Source organism: Choloepus didactylus, chromosome 5 (genome assembly GCF_015220235.1).
Source record: "Choloepus didactylus isolate mChoDid1 chromosome 5, mChoDid1.pri, whole genome shotgun sequence".
NCBI lineage: Eukaryota > Metazoa > Chordata > Mammalia > Pilosa > Megalonychidae > Choloepus > Choloepus didactylus.
The window spans coordinates 151,897,329-151,914,455 of NC_051311.1; the positions used below are offsets into that span (position 1 = coordinate 151,897,329).

The 17,127-nt window shown below is 38.9% G+C and overlaps 1 protein-coding gene across 1 annotated transcript in view; it reads right to left on the reverse strand.

The window, feature by feature from the left end:
* Nucleotides 1–17,127, reverse strand: part of GLI3 (GLI family zinc finger 3) — a 274,283-nt gene that overhangs the window by 84,477 nt on the left and 172,679 nt on the right. Inside the window, 2 exon segments of the mRNA XM_037837138.1 lie at nucleotides 3,137–3,283; nucleotides 6,322–6,527. Of these exon segments, the coding sequence (XP_037693066.1) occupies nucleotides 3,137–3,283; nucleotides 6,322–6,527 (353 nt within the window).

Consider the following 17,127-nt stretch of genomic DNA (forward strand, 5'->3'; position numbering starts at 1 on the left):
CATTGTCGAAGCAAGTCCAGGCACTTGGCCCTGGAAAAATTACTGGCAATATTTCCTTCATCAGAAGGACGGATCTTGATCCAAGATAATCCAACGTTCTTTAGATAATTCAATGAAATTGAATGTATGAATGTAGAAGACTTTATAGTAAATACTATAGGAATATACAGAAATATTTTATAGTTAAAATAGAAAAATAGAAACTAGTAAGTTAGTACCGTACAATGTATAAAAACCTGGAAAACCTATTTGAATGATGAACATGGTATCTACTTAAAATGTTTCTTTCAGGCCCATTTAAAATGAGTTCCTTCACTTGGAATAGTTTTGTTACCAGTCTGACTTCTGACGTGTGACTAAAAAAATAGCAATCCCAAATACATATGCATCTTTAGTATTTAAATCAGTCTTACTTTAATGATAACTGCCTTAAACATAAAGGCTTCATATTTACTCACTATGAGAGGATAATTTCATTGTAGAATTTTTTCAAGGAAGAAATACATTCTATGTTCAAGCAATTGCAAGAATAAACCAGAATTATTGTCTAATTCCAGATAATCCTCAACTAACCCTTGTCCACGGGACTCAGTAACCACCAGCCAAGTTTCTAACCAATAGGACACTCCAAGCAAGGCTGACCTCTGGAATACCTGTAATTTTTTAGATTACTATCTAGCACTGACTGAAGAGGTAAGAAGGTCATCTGAAGCCATAAAACACTAGAGGTCTTATATTCTCCTCACATCAACCACAGACCGAGTCCAATGGCCCAGGAAGACCTCTCCATCATGTACAAGGAACCCTTCAATTTGCACACAGCCTGGTTGGAACATCTTCTCTCTGTTTTTCCTCCAAGATTGCCACTTATTTAAGTCCATTTTCACCCATATAAATAGTGTGTTTTTTGCAGGGGCCCTGCTCCCTAGGATGTTACTTATAGGAATTACTCACTCTTATGTCTTTTAAGGTCACTCTAAACCCAAATGGTAGAATCAGAGCAGTGAAACAGACTTGTTTATTCAAATGTGCTGCATATTAATAGTCTATCCCACAGCTGGCTGAAACCCAGATATGCCCATGGTTGGCATATTTAAGTCATGCGCTCACCTGAATCCAGTTTCTGCAAATTACAGAGTCCTGAAGATCCATAACAATGGATCCAAGTGATCAGTTAGATCTTATTCTGAATCTGCCATTGCAGGTATGGATCCAACATAGGGTCTTAAAATTGATTTCGTACTTCTCAGTTGGAAAAATCTCCTATGATTTAAATTCTGTGTGTTAAATTCATAATATCTTCATATGTTCCACGTAACTCAGTGCTATTTCAATTATTTTAGAGGGAAGGAATATATTGGTTTATGCTCTTCTCAATCCCCCCTAATAACTAAGCAAAGGAAGTGGAAACCAGCATTTTGGGACAGTGACTTGGGATCCTTTGTTGAAAAGAGATGCCGGAGTACAAGGTAGGCATTTTCTAAACAACTGAAAAAGTAGTGGCTCAATTCTTCACTGATCATACTGCTTCATGCTTCCATATAAGCCAGAGCATTCTCTTTGTTCCAAAATAGATATCTCAAGTCTGACTTTCTGTTAATTGTTTTGTTTCTCCATTCTAATAAAAAATTCTGACAAAGAAAAAGGAGTTTTCTTTTTAAGTGATGAATGATAGGACATCTAAATTCCTACTTAATGACAATTAATTCGCCATATACTCAGGCAAATTAAAATTCCTTTAATTAGTTTTTACCAAAGTAAAAGGATAGCTTCATCCTTTATTTAGATAAAAACCGCCAATGCCTGACTAAACACATTCTCATCAAATAGGGAAGGCAATGTGGGCTGACCTTCCAAAGATTCTCTCTTATTTTAATTCTTTAATTGTGGGTTTTAAATAACTGATTTGCATAATAACAATGAACTTATTTTTTCAACAATCCCGATTTGAAATGTGGTTATGATGGACCAGAACTGTAAGCTCTCGACTCTCAAAGCTAAGCAACAAAACCCCTCCAGAAAAGGTAACACATTCCTTTTACTTTGTTTGTGGTAAAGGACTTCCCACTGGATGCAAACGTGAACTTAAGTTCCAATGCTCATGTTAGTAAGGACACAAAGGCTGCAGATGTCACCTTCTTCTGCTCTTAAGCTGAGGACTGAATTACCAACCACGGCAGAAAGTTCACAAATGCAGAGCCCTTGACCCAAGAGGAATCTGTTAATAACTGACTGTAGGTGAAAAGCACAAGTTCATCACCACAACTAGGAAAAACAAGCAAGCAAACAAAAGTCAAAGCATATGCCCTACTTAAAGTCATATTGTTATCATATTGAAAAAGCAGTAAGTGGCCTCCCACTGAGATTCACTTCACTTCCTGCCTCCTTGCAAATGGATGTATACTTACAGAATCTGAATAAATGACAACTCTTGGGTGCTCTGCAAAGGGAAAACCACAGGCTAATTATTGTCTGTATGTCTCAGTAAGTGACTCAAAAGAATCATCATAAGCTGTGAGGGACCCAAAAATAAGTGATAGAAAATAGATCAGATGATACCATTTCCTATCACTGCTATATACTACAATAAAAGTAGCTCTTTCTGATGTGAAACTGTTTTTGTTTTTTGGCCTAGAAATAGCTACTGTGACTTTCTCACATATTCAGCGCAATTAAGTCTTAGTGAAATACAATTTTTAATATTTAATCAAAAGAAAATATGTGAGCTAAATAAATCATTTAATGTAATTTTAGAACTGAGTACAGGTCTTTCTTTTTAAATTAATTTTTAAATCAGAAATTCCAGGAAACCAAGGAGTGACTGGATGAAGTAGATCAATGTCATCAAATCTGCTCTCCTCATTTCGTTATTAAGACATCAGGGCAGGATCATTTCTTGACTGGTTAATATACAGCTGCCAAATTATAATCACCTACACCTTCTGGTTTATAGCCATTCCTGGGCTGATCAGGGAGTCCCAGGGTGGCCCAATCTTTGGAAGCTTCCTAGGAAACTAAGGGAACCCCACCAGAGCGTTGTAAAGTTAGACAACCTCTGCGTCTTTGCATCTTCCCCTCGGTTTCGTGAATTGGCATTTGCCACCCCAAGGCTCCCGGAACCAGCCCCACCACTTACTATCCATGGCGTGGAGATACTCCATGTGGATGGTGCCAGCCCCTGCGGTGGCAGCTGAGGGGAAGAGGTCTGTGTACGGGCTGCGCTGGCCGGCTATCAGGGCCATCTGGTGATAGTATTCCGCAGGGCTGACTCCAGCATGGGGGGCTGGAAGGCGACAAAAGGGTGTGGTTACTGCCTGGAAGAAGGTCGACCAGAAGCTTCCCCTGAGACACCCCCAAGTCCCCTGGTCACAAAGCCCACTTCAGGGCTCATTAGAGTAAGCCTTTTTTAATCCAAACTGTGCTTTCATTGAAGGTTTCTGGATATCTTTTATTTGCAAATAAAACTGAAAGAAAGGAATAGAAAAAATGAAATACATTACAAAAATTTTGATGTTAGTCTAAAGAAATCATTGCGTATCCAAAATGATTAAAATGTGTGTATGTGCATAACTCGCTCCCATGTTTGCCCCTCCACACACACCTAAAAAGGAAGGCTTTTTTTTTTTTTTTAATATCAAGTCACTGTATGTTCACATTTCTTAAAATAGTAGACAACTTAAACAACTATGATATCTTTCTGGACGTACTTAAAATACTTCCCTAAACTTTCTGACAAGAATGTCTCAGTTAAACTCTCAGTAACAGGAGGAACCTGACTTAAAAGTGGAAAAATGCAGCACAGCTTTAATACTGCACAACTGAATGATAGGCTACAATTCTGTGTACCATGATTTAAAAGCCTTTCCCCCTTTATTTCATCACAAAACCAAAAAAGAAAATATACCTATCAATCTGGAGCAATTTACTGTCAAGACTCAGCTTTATAAGAAAGGGTCAATAATGGCTCCCACCTCTCAATTTATGTGCAAAAACAGGCAAGATATTTTAAGAGTTTTGGGGGTGGCCTCTAGATTCAGGGCGCTCTGGATTCAAACCCCACCTCCACCACTTATCAGCCACCTGAAGTTGTTGGGAGCAATACACAAAATAACGCACGTAAGGTGCCTAGCATGTAGCATCTGATCAATAAAAGTTGGTTTTACAATTATTAGGTAGAAACATTGGCATTCTAGCAATAAACCTGTGCATGTTTTACATTTGTGTCCATATACTTTTCACTCTTCATATGTGGTAAAGATAAAGATACAAAAAGAAATCTTAGACTCAAGGAGAAAAATCTTAGTGACAGTTTTAATTGGGCATTAATTGGACTCTTCTGAGGCAGGAAAAGAATGTTTGTGTTTATATGCATCATCAAACACTGTAGAAAGGAGATGAGAAGCATGCTTTTCAGTAGATCAACTAAAGGTACCACTTTCCAGTGACCCAACTAACTCTCCCCAAGCCAGGCACAATTCTGAGCTCCTTGTGGACTGACCTCTCGTATCCCTCTCTCCCTCTGTCTGTTTGCACTTGCCTCTCTGACAGTCATTTCCATCAACTCCCAAACCCTCTGTGGAGATTCTCCATTTCCCTCACTGTAACATCAAATCCAAAGCAGAAGAACTAACTCACTTTTTAAAAATTTCAAAACAAAACAAAGGAATAAAAAAACAAACATCCTCAAATAACTTCACTGCTTCCAATATGCTCCTACCACACCACAAGAAAATTAACGAACCATAGTCATTCCTGAGCATTCCCATATCATTAAGATCACCCTCAATATCTTATCTGTTCTTATTAGATTATCATTTCCCCTTCACTAGCTGCTGTCTTGAAGACATAATGTTGAGTGAAATAAGTCAGTTACAAAAGGAGAGACAGTGTATGTTACCACTAATGTGAACTCTGTGAAAAATGTAAAACAAGTGTCTTATATTGTAGAATACAGGGACCTAGAGATAGAAAACTAACTCACTTTTGAATCTCTTATAGTTTTATTTTTTAAATGGAAAAACATATACCTCGGATACCTTACAAGTATATTTATTGAACTGAAACAGAAGAAAAAAAATTGAGTCACCAGCTATTGCTTGGGGATAGCTACTCCTGAAAGGGCAAGGGGGTCAAAATTCAGTGAGAAACCTCATGCAGCTTCTCACTGTGCATAGCTAGTCTCAAGAAGCAGTTTACGTAAGGAAAGTGGACAGTGCACAGAAGTCATGTCAAGCACACTGCATGGCATTTCTCTTTGCTTTGAAACAAGAGCAGCTATTTGTGATCTATTGCAGGGAACTCCTAACCCAGTATCTGCAATTAATAAGGGTTACACAATTCTGGACCTCAATTCAGATACCAGCAATTGTAGGAAAATGAAAGTGTGTATTCATGCATGAGCTGGGAAATACTTTTTCCGAATCGAAGGAACAGTTTATAATTTGACTATTTGGGATTATACAGCTCCACTTAGAAAGAGGCATGTGAAAAGTAATTAATTGGGAGGCTAATAGAGAACCAAGTCATTTGATCCTTGAGAGTCTAACATGAGCATCAAGTACTAAAGAATTAAAGTCTAAGTTCATTTCCTTTTTGCACTATATCCCACTTCGAGTTTTCATTTGGCATGGCCAAGGATAAAAGGCACATGCAACAGGTCTGAACCATCATGTTCTCTAACATCTTTCTACTCAGAGTATGGTCCATGGACCAGCAACACTAGCACTTCTTAGAACTTTTCAGAAGTACAGACTCTCAGGTCCAACCCAGACCTACCCATTGCAGAACTGCATTTAGCAAGGTCCACAGATGGCTCAGATGCACGTGAGAGTTTGAGAAGCACTGCACTAACAAATACATCTGCATACATGTGCCTCTCAGATATACAGAGCAGAAAAGTGGTTATCAGGAGCAGAGGACAACACTCGGGTTACAATTGCATATTGTGTGGATGACTACAAGCCCAGTGTAAACATGAGTTCATTTTCAGAATGAACAGAAGAATGGTTAAGAGCAAAGATTTTGGCATCCAGAGATCTGGCTCTGAGTCCCTCCTCTGCTACTCACTAGCCACGAGATGAACAAGTCGTAAGTTCCTTAGCCCCAGTGCACGCTGCTGTCCTCATCCGAAAATGGAGGTGATAACTCCAACCTCATAGAAGTAGTGTAACATTGAAATGGAATAATGCACTCACAGTACTTAATACAGCGTCTGGCATGTGGGAAACACTCAACCATTAGATCTGCTTTATATAATACCCCAGGTGAGGTGGGGAGGGGAGATGGCACAATCTGTGGAAAGAGAATTGGTTTGAGACTTACCATCTGTAGGGCTGAGCCCCCGGGCAGCAGAAATCATAGACAAAGATGGGCTGCTGTGCAAGGAACGTATGTAGTCCATGTAAGGATTAATGTAAGGATGGGGTGGGCTGAACGGAGACTCAGAAGCTGCAGCTGGGTTCCGGTGAGGGGAGATCCTAATGAAGGGCAGGTCCGAATATGTTGGGCTGCTGGATAAGGCAGAAGGCCTAGGTGAAAAGAAAAGCAGACACAATAGGTATGCATGAGACAAACATCTCCGTAGGCAGAGGCTGGCTGTGACAGGTAATAAGATTTTATGTAAACCCAAAATGTCTTGGGAAAAAAACAGGCGTATACATTTGCAGTATTATGACTTTAAAATCACGGCCATATAATGCAGGTAGAATGCTACTCCATACTTATGTGGGCAAAGAGAATTGAGCTTTCAGAAATTTCATGGCACTCTGAATATAAGAAAAGAAAGGTCAGCTTTTGACTTCCCCACAAGAAGAAATTCCAAATGGCAGGCATTTGAGCTTAAAGTGGTTGCCACGATGATATTTTCCATTTGACCCCGACATTTAATGTCAGCATTTAAAACTTACCTCTTACTATCATGTGGTGTATTAAAAAAAAAAAAAAAAGAAAGAATGCAACCCCAAATTTATCTGGTTTCAAAGCCTGACCATTCACATGGTAGAGCTGCCCACAAATCAGAAAAGCCACTACTGCAAAAGTTGGTAAGAAATTTGAAACCAGAAACTGTATAGACCCTTTCACCAGATCTGGCAGTTGTGGGTAACACCAGTTTTACAGATCTGGGTTTCACTATTGAGCACACTGTCTGCTTGCTCCAGTTTTTCATGGGGCACCCTGATTAGCCATGTGCAGGGAGCACTCAGTAATTAAGTACTCCTGGGCTAGAAAGCTTGGAAAGAATGGGGTTTTGATCAAGCCAGTGCCTCAGTTATAATGAGCTCAGGACAGAATGTAAGCTTTGGCCCAATGAAATTAAATTCTAAGAAAAACCAGCTACTGTAGCTTGATCACTTCTGGGGATTCCTTTCCACTCCCCCCTCCACCCCCACCCCTGCCCCAAAGCCCCCGGGGATAGTCCTTTGTAGAATGGCCAAGCTGGGTAACCCCGTGGCTGCCTCGCTCCTTCTCTAACAGAAAGCATTTTGTGTGGATAATCCAGTGAACTGGCTGTGACGGGCTAAGCACTTGTGCCCTCCGATTTTTCTCATTCACAGAGGGTATGACCATAAAGAAGCGAGGTGGTGATAGAGACAGATCTACTGCGAACGGCAAATTCCTTGTAGGCCACTGGCTCAGGGAAGGAGAGAGGGGTTTTCTCATCACCGTGCCCTCCCAAAGCAGGCGCACATACTGACGGCTGGGCCTTCTGGCTCCCATCACCCTGTCAGAATATAATCTTGGTAGAAGCCAGTTCCACCAAGTGCACAGCTCAGGCACAGAAATAAATGAAACCAAAGATCAGATAATGAATTTTCTCTCAGTAGAAAATAAAAGACGTTGAAATATGGGGGGAAGGAGGGGCAGATTTTCTCACATGCTCCTTCTCTCTCTTCTTTCATTTTGAACTTAAAAAAAAAAAGGGAGACTTTTTATTTGTTATTCAGATGTCTCTTTGGGGGAAGTAAAATAAAAATCCAGAGTTTTCTAAATATACATGTGGGAAGGGTGAGAAGTCACCACAAGCAAACGCTATTTCTTTTCAAGGCAATTTGGGGCTTTCATACCCACATGAAAATTAGTAAAATTACTCATATTTAAATAGAAACCAGCATAACCTATTAATCCACCCTATTTTAGCTCTTTATTACAAAACAAGGTTAGCTCTGTGACATTGGTTAAAGAAACCGCTAGGATCCATTTATATGTGCTTGCTACATAAATGAGAAAGAGAACTCAGATGATGTTCAAATTCCTTAATTCATTTTCTGTGAGAAAGGCAAAATCAATCAATCCTTCCAGTCTGATTCAAAAGTAATTATTACAAAACCCAAACTTATTTATGAAGTTATGGTGACAGAGTGGCACAGCAGAAATGTAGAAAAGTGGACATTTCAAGGAAACTCCCAGATGACACCTCTTAGGCAAGCTTTTATGATCCATAAGAAACTCGGTCTGAACAATATAAACCAAAAAGTAGTGAAGACGATGTCATTTCTTTAGGGGCTATTACGATGTAGACAAGAATTTGAACCTATTATTTTTCTAAAAGTCCGTATTTGAGAAGGGAAGTAAGAATATTCCTAGATGCCCACATTCTATTTTGAAAAACCACACATGGAAAAACCAATCAGCATCTAGAAAACATGAAAATTAGAGCACTCAGAAGCTGGAGTTCAGGCTGACACTCTTCTCTCAAAAGTCTGTGTTAGTCTGATGTCAGTGTTACTGCCTTGCTTTAATTTGACTATACCCCCCCAAAAATAGTAATAACTGTTGAAAGAGCTTTCGAGGAGGATGGAATCCAGACCTTTTCCTATTTTCTCTGGCAGGAACAGGAGTCATCTATTTTCCCTTTAGAAAATGGTAAGATGCAATATCAGAAAAGAGGGTTCTTCCAGGTTTTGGAGATACAGTCAGTACCACCATTCATATGCACAATGTCCCTTCTAAAAAGAAGATGCAGAGGGAATGTGGGAATATCTATTTCTGAACAAGGAGGCTGGGATATAGCTTTCAGACAGGAATGCAAAATAAGAAAAGCTCCAAGTTAATTCACTGCCCTAAAGAAACAAGCCACCTGGTAGTCAAAGATCATCCATTCCTAGTATATGATTAGGAAAATGTTTACTAAGGGTCACTTGGTGAGGGGGTCATCGGGCATCCTGGAGACAGGTGTGTGCCAGACTACCGGAGCAGAGGCACAATGAAAGGGTCAGGTTCTAAAGGGATGGAGCTGGTGTGAGGCCAGTTCTGCTCTTAGCAGCTGTGCATCCCCAGCCACAACACCACTGTCTTATTTTCCTTAATGGTCAGATGGGGGAAACACTTTTCTTGTGGAGGTCCTGAGGAATTAGTGTTAAGTAAAGCTCATGCACTGAGCCTAGTACATAAAAAATGCTCAATACATTATACACCTATCTAAAATCATGTGATTATATATATTTACACACACACACACATAATATACTAGTCTACACCTAATACATTCACATATATATTTATATACATAGGTACATGTAAACTCATAGATATATACAGACATACATAAACAGACATGCAATATATTAGAGGGGCAAATAGGGCATAATACGTGATTTTCAAGCACTGAAATACCGGAACCCATTCGTTCTTCAAAGCTAAAATATATCTTCATGGCTAAAATATAATGGTCTGCTTTGTGCCCCTACCCACCTGGCCCCCAAAGCTTCTCCTTGGATTTCCCAGGACCCCCCTCAATAAAATCTCAATAAAATCACAAATCCACACGAAGTAGTTAAGAACATGAACTCAGTAATGAAATGCAAGGGCTTTAAAGAAATCAGATTTGAATTCAGGCTCTATCATTTAATCATTCTGTCACTTAAGCATCAGTTTCTTTACACATACAATTGGAAGGAGAACAGCTCCCCAGGCAGGGCTGCTGTGAGGACCGGGAACCCACAGGTGTACAGAGACAAACTCAGTGCTGACCCACACCTGGTACTTGGTAAATGGCATGATTGTAAATGTTCTGGTCGGAGCCAGCCAACCAAACTTTTTATCGTTGATTCTAAACTCAGCAAACAAACATCTCCAGTTTTCTTGCTGTTTTGTTTCTCACTTTAATGTGATAACATTAATTCTGTTTCTTTATCAGGCTCTCACGAGTTGGGTTAGCATGAGTCTTTTCTTTAGTATTGACACCTGACAAAAATTGAGTTTCTAAACCAACAAAGCCGAGCATCTATCCTTGAACTGATATAGATATAAATATGCATAAATTATAGTACTTAAATAAGTTGCTTTTAACGTTACCTAACAGAGACACTTCCAGTAAATTCTTGGCAGACAGATCATTTGTCGGTTACTTCATTTTTAAATGTACAGCAAACCTGAGAAGGTAGTTCAAGTTCCTTTAATCCAATAGGCAGATGTGTGTTATCTGCTGTGTGATACAGCCATTCAAGGCTTTGACCAGAGAGGGAATCCTACCCAAAGAAGACGAGATGGGGGAAGTGTGGGGCAGACACATAATCTGTCACATAAATGACTTATTATTTTACAATCTATCATAAACTCGTACATATTTGTCAACCCTGTTCCAATCTTTATATTCACTGGAGGAACATACTAGCACCAGGAAAAACATTATATATGTGTCTTTATTGGTTTTTATTTTTAGTGGGTACACACAGGTGGAATTAAAGCTTACTCCTGGCTTTTACTGAAGACCATCTTTCCTTGTCCTTGCAACTCTCGTTCTCTCCTCTGCCCACTTCTGGAACTGTATCTGGCTCAATCATTGAAAACAGTACAAATCACAGAGAGAAAAGTCTAAATAACACAGGAACACACATTCTGGGAAGGATGCTGTAATGACCGGTCCAAGAACAGATGTTCCATGCTATTTATGTTGTAGGAAAAGAATATAGAAATATGCCTGTGATCCTCCAAACTAAATCACACAAACTGCTGCCTGAGAAGCAGAGATTCCCAAGCTGTTAAGGGTTATGTGGGCAGCCAGGGCATGGCTGAGGATCTGAGTCATTGTCCCATTAACAATGGCATCTCGGCTCATGAAGGAGGGATGGTCTCAGCAGCCCCACCCCAGCATCATATCACCTCCATTGCTTCCAACCTGATGACCTGAGTAGTTGTCATTTTGTTTTCCCATATTGCCCAGTGGATAAATGAAGTCCAACATCAGACACGAAAAAAAGTAAGGGGTAATTTGAAGTTCTCCCAAGACATAACATAAAGCAACATAAAGTTGTTGGGGGTTTTTTTGTTTATTTTTTTTTTTTGGTTGGTTGTGGAGATAATTCCAGATTAACTTTTTATAAGGTCATGAAAATAGATTACAATGAAAAGAGTAGAAGATTCTTATTAGAGCATTTTTTAAAGCAGTAAGTACACTGTGATAACCTTAAAAACAAAAACACATATTGCAGAGAATAACTAGACTTCTTAGCTAGAATGAAATATCATTACATAATCTAATTTGTTACTGCCTTTTCATCTATCTTATTGGGTTACTAAAATGCCAAGATTAAAATCACAGTGTTTAATCACTTGTATTGCCCATTATGAGAGCATTAAACAAGGTTCCTAGGCCTGATTATTGCAATTTGCTTCCATGTGGCTTGGAATGTTAGAAATGTCACATACCCTGTGCCATCTTTGCATGAATGCTCCAGCTACCAGAGACTGAAGTGCATTGTTTTTTCACCTTACAAGTTTACATTTTAATTTTGCTCTTTACAAAACCAGTAGACAGTCTTTTCACACTCAAGCAGCGGCCTAACACAGAGCAAAGGCTTACTGTCCCTTATAACACATTAGAAACAATAAGCACAAAGTGTTAATGAACCCAATACTGCAATAAAATGTTTTGCTTTCCATACAGCAAAGGAAACAAATATCTAAAAGGTGCATGACTAATATACTAGACACCACAAGAAATTTCCACATTTCTAGACTTCATCTTTCCCTTTATTTCACGTGAGCGTGCAGATATCCTCTGCCCCAGAATCACTGTGTGACTCTGAAATGTACTATCGGCTGTGGGTTGATTATTTTCCATTTGCCACCCCACCCCACTCCACTCCACCCTGCCCCATCCCAACTCATCCCACCCCATCCACATCCCCATCCCCAGGCCCCTGCAACCACATGACACAAGGTTCTGAATCAGTTGCTCTTTCTCCCTCTGGGTTTCTGCCAATGAGAAGCACTGGGAGGAAATGGCAGTGGAGGGAAAAGGAGTCAGGATATTTATTCATCCCTGACTTCCTCTGTGCTAGCTATGGTTTCTGCACCCATCACTACCACTCATGATTGAGGTGCTCCCACTTCCACAGCCCCAGCCCTCGGTGTACCACTTTTCCCTCTGTTTGCCCCTTCAGGTTAGGGGTGGTAAACCCTCCCAACTTTTGCTAGTCCCTGGAGGCTATATATCATTTAGTCTCCTCAGCCCTGCACACACCTCAGCAAATCTCCCTCTGTTAAAACACCAGGACCCTAAGTTATATGACGGTTCAATTTCAAGTCTCCTTTTCATCATCTTTGTGGCTAAAGAATATTTTACATAAAATTGTAATGATATTATGCCTGTTACATATTTAGCATATTGGATTTCAGTTTTTAAAACTCCACATGTAACTACACACAAGAATAGTTCAATGGTGTCTTCATTAGATGTACATTTTATTGAAAATCCATTTACTAAGAACTGCTGAGATTCCAGGCAATTGGAGGGATTTCAGGAAACATATAGTCACATGGTGTGTGCTCTCTAAGAGTTTATAGTCAAATGGGGCAAAAAGCATACATGCAAAAAGATAAGCAAAAATACAATGAAGATGTGAGCAAGTGCTACTGATGAGTAGGACAGCTAAAAACACACAAGCTTCCAAGATGCATCTTGGTCATGAAAAATATGGAACATGAACTCAGTAGGAAGATATATATCATTTGGATAGAAGTGGGCACTGAAAACAAGGGTTGGAATATTGCTTAATGTAAACATTAAAGTGTTAGGTACTTTCTTATAGGAAAAATGTGTAGATTTCTTTAGGATTAAAAAAAGAAGGGAAAAATATGTTTTAACAGTGAAATCTCATTTCCAGGGATTTTGTAGAATGGTTTTCTTATTATTTTCTTACAACATGTATTTATATCTGAATATAAAAGGAGTTCACAGCCACTGATGGAAAATGTAAGAGATTATTTTAAAAATAGCCATCCAAATGATTGTCTCAATGGGAAGAAAAGAGTCTCACAGTTGCAATAACAAAGCCATTAAAAAAAAATAGCCATTCCCTAAATCCAAGCAATCATGTCTAACCAGTGTTAACGTATTAAAATATTTGCTCCCAGAATTTTTCCAAACATTGTGCACTTCTTACATTGTCAAAATAAAAACAGTATATTTGGGAATACCTTTTTTCCTTAATATAAGGTTTTTCTAACATTTTTAACAAATTCTTGATAAACTTCATTTATAATTGCAGTGTAAATTAAAACCACAATGAGTTAGCATCAGACACCCACTAGGATGGCTAAAATTTAAAAGCTTGATGGTGCCAAGGGTCAATGAGAATTTGGAGCAAGGGCAACTCTTAAGCAATGTTAAGTATAAGCTGGGGCAACCTCTTTGGAAAATAGGTTGGCATTAGCTACTTGAATAAATACACACCCTTTTATCCAACAAATCCTTTCCTTGGTATATACCCAACAATACTGTGTGCCCATTTGCCATATGTACTAGAATAGTCATAGCAACATTATCCATCCAGTTTAAAATCGGAAACACCTAGATATTTATTAACAATAGAATGGATAGAACATTCATGCAATGAAATACTACTACACAGCTATGAAAATGAATGAACTATAGCTACCTGCAGCCAGGTGGAAAATCTCACAAACATAAAATCGAGTGAAAAAGATCCAGGCCCAAAAGAATACAATATATTGTATGATCCATTTACATAAGTTCAATAACAGACAAAACTAAACTTTAGGGTTAGCATAGTCAGGATGATGTTTACCTTTGGGTAACTGGGCAAGTGCACAAGCACTACCGCTCTATTTCTAGACTTAATTTGTGGTTAGAGGTTTTCATTCTGTGATAATTCATTATAATTGAGCTGCACACATATGCTTTGTGTACTCTTCTGTATGTGTTCACTATTTTTTAAAAAGAATACATGCATGTTATGTGTGCTGAATATATTAATATTTTCCATGGTGGTGTTAACCATTTCTATTAAATTAAAAAAATCAAATAGGAAGGCTTCTGTGTATTGGGGGATGGGTGGGGAAGGGAGTACTGCTAAGAAAATCAAAGGAGCTTCCTCTGAAGGGAGAAGCCAAGCAAAAATTCATGATACTTGTTAGCTGTTAAACAATAAACATAAGTATTACAAGAACAGTTGTTTATAGCTAAAATTTATTTTGTTTCTCCCTGAGAGGACAATGAAGAACAATTTGCCAAAATCTGTCTCCATTCTATACTGTAAATATAACTGCATCTTAACAGATTATGATTTTTAGTTCAGAAAAAGTCAAAGAATTTAAAAGAAAGTCCATTCAAGTAACTACAATGTGTAATGTATTGTCATGAAAAAGATTTTTTAATGAGTATACTATTGGTTCAATAAGTACTTGGGAGCTAAATGACCATGTACCACAAAATGAGTTTACTTTTGCTCCCATCTACTCTTTATATAAAGAAAGTCCAATGTGTGTCTTTAATACTTTAGGAACATAAGGCAGAAGAAAGAAAGTGGGGAAGGCAAGGATCCTGATCCAAACAGCAATTTGATAACCCAGTTGCTACGTAAACTGTTATATATTTTGAATATTTTAGTTCCACAAATGCAGAGTATATTCAAAATTTTTATTTTTAACATTCTCTTTTGTTGCCTAAATGGAGTACAAATATCCCATGCAAAGGTAACCCCTATTTTTGCTATATGCAATACATGCAAGAGAAATTTTCTTCTTTTTCCTTTCCCCTCACTTTACTATATAGAGTTTGTGAGAAAAATAAAACTAGTTAAAAAAAAGAAAGCATTATATACTTTCTTGGAAGAATATGCAGCATCCTCCTATCCAAATCCCGCAGAGAGCCCTCTGATGAGAAAACAGCTGCTGCTGTCTAAGAGAGAAGTTCAGTTGTCCAGCGGTGATTCTTTTCCTGTCCCTGGTGCCTTGTGGAAGCAGGGACAGAGAGCTGCTTCGCTGGTCACCGTGGGACATTTAATGGGGCCATGTTTCCTGGAGAGCTGTCAAGGCCACTGTCCTTTGCTCTCTTCTTTCCATGGGGTGATAAGCTGTTCCCCTTGAAGAGTCACCGTTTTCCTTTGGATGTGCTCTTCCTCCAGGGAGGCAGGCCACCACATAGGTCAATGCAGGCAGGCACCGATCATCAGTCTGATTCTCCAGCTCCATTTCTCCCTGTTGCTGGGAGTGTGTGTTTAATTGGCTGTTCCATAAATTGGAGTGGCAAGATCGTGGGCTTAGACTTCAATGCTGGGGTGAGCCAGACCTTTGCAAGCCTGTTTTGCACCAGGGCTTTCCAGGCCTTTCTTGGAAACACCACACAGCACCATTCTACTTAACTTGTAACAAGAAAGTACTAGGAAGCGTTGAACCTAGTATCTGTTACATGGTAAGTTCTCATTCACCGTTGACCTCTACCACCAATATCTTCATTACACCACTGCTATCACTACTAGAGCACTGGGGCTGGTTAGTGCAAAGTCACCTTGCTTTCTTTGCCTCCTCTTGTATTTATTTACCTAAAGGACCCCATTGGGAATGCGGCCAGGGCAAGTTCAACTATTTCAACACCCTTGGCAACATCTAGGAACACCCCTCTCACTTCTTCTAATGGAATAAACAGAGGGACCTGATTTGACTTTGGTAAAACCAGTGGAATTTTTCCCCAAAATAAATTCAAGGGCATGGTGGTCATTCTGTAGTTTCAGTTCAACAACTTGATTGCCATGAGAAAAACAAAAAAGAGAGAAAAAGGATAAAAATTTCAAGTAGGTCTGATTTCTCTGACATTCCTGCCAAATTCCCACTCATTTTATAGATTCTATTATCTACAATTTGACAAATTACCAATTCCATTCCAAAAGCAGCACCGAAATTGGTAAATAATATCCGTTCTCAAAAAGACAGCACACGGCAAAATAGAAAGATGTTGAAACACAATAGTGCTGAAGGAGAGACTCTTCAAACAATGAAGTCCCATCTAAGAGGAACTAACTGCATGCAGAAAATTCCTGGGAAATGTGCCATTTGTTTCTCTAAGCATTACATTTTCTAATAATGCAGAATTCTATCAACCATGACTTCCTTTTGTAGGGGACTTCTGAGTGTGAGCCCTGATACCCACCAACTGTAAAGAAAAACAATCCTAAGGTACATATAAAATATTCAATCAGAATTGTTGGTTTAATAAACTAAAACAAACAAGCTTGTGCATGTATCATTCCCTGGGAAACTTTAAAATTTTAAGGTAAATAGTCTCACTCCTTGAAGTGAGAAGCCTCCCAGCAGGAAGTTTCAGACGGTGGGTGGAAATAATTAATTAGAAACACACAGTTGGATTCCAACAGTATCAGCCTTGCTTCCTGTTGAGTCAGCTGGCAGGTGTGCCATGGAAATACTTAAACCAAAGTTAGAGTACACCTGGAACTCTGAGCCAAGAAGAGTGTGAGGTCTCTGTTTTAATTTATATTTTGTAAACGTTATTTCAGGAACCAGATAGAATGAATCCATTCTTTATCAACAGCAGTCTGGAGGGCTCAGCTTAATTTTGTCTTCCAATAGTCAGTATGGACTTTATATTACTATGATAATCATCATCTTTATAATGATCATTATTATTAACTACCGATTAGTGTTTTCCAGGTTATTCCTTCTTATACTCCTTGGCAAGATCTATCTGACTCATTCTTTCCCTCACTCTTAATTACTTTAAAGTGATAATACGAAAGTCCAGCAAGGAATTATTAATGATCTAAACAGCACTCCTACAGAATAAAATACCTTAAGTTTGCTAGTGGCCTCTGGCCCAACAGAGGTGGGAAAACAGGTCCTTTTTAGGTGGTGAGCTCTTTAGATATAACT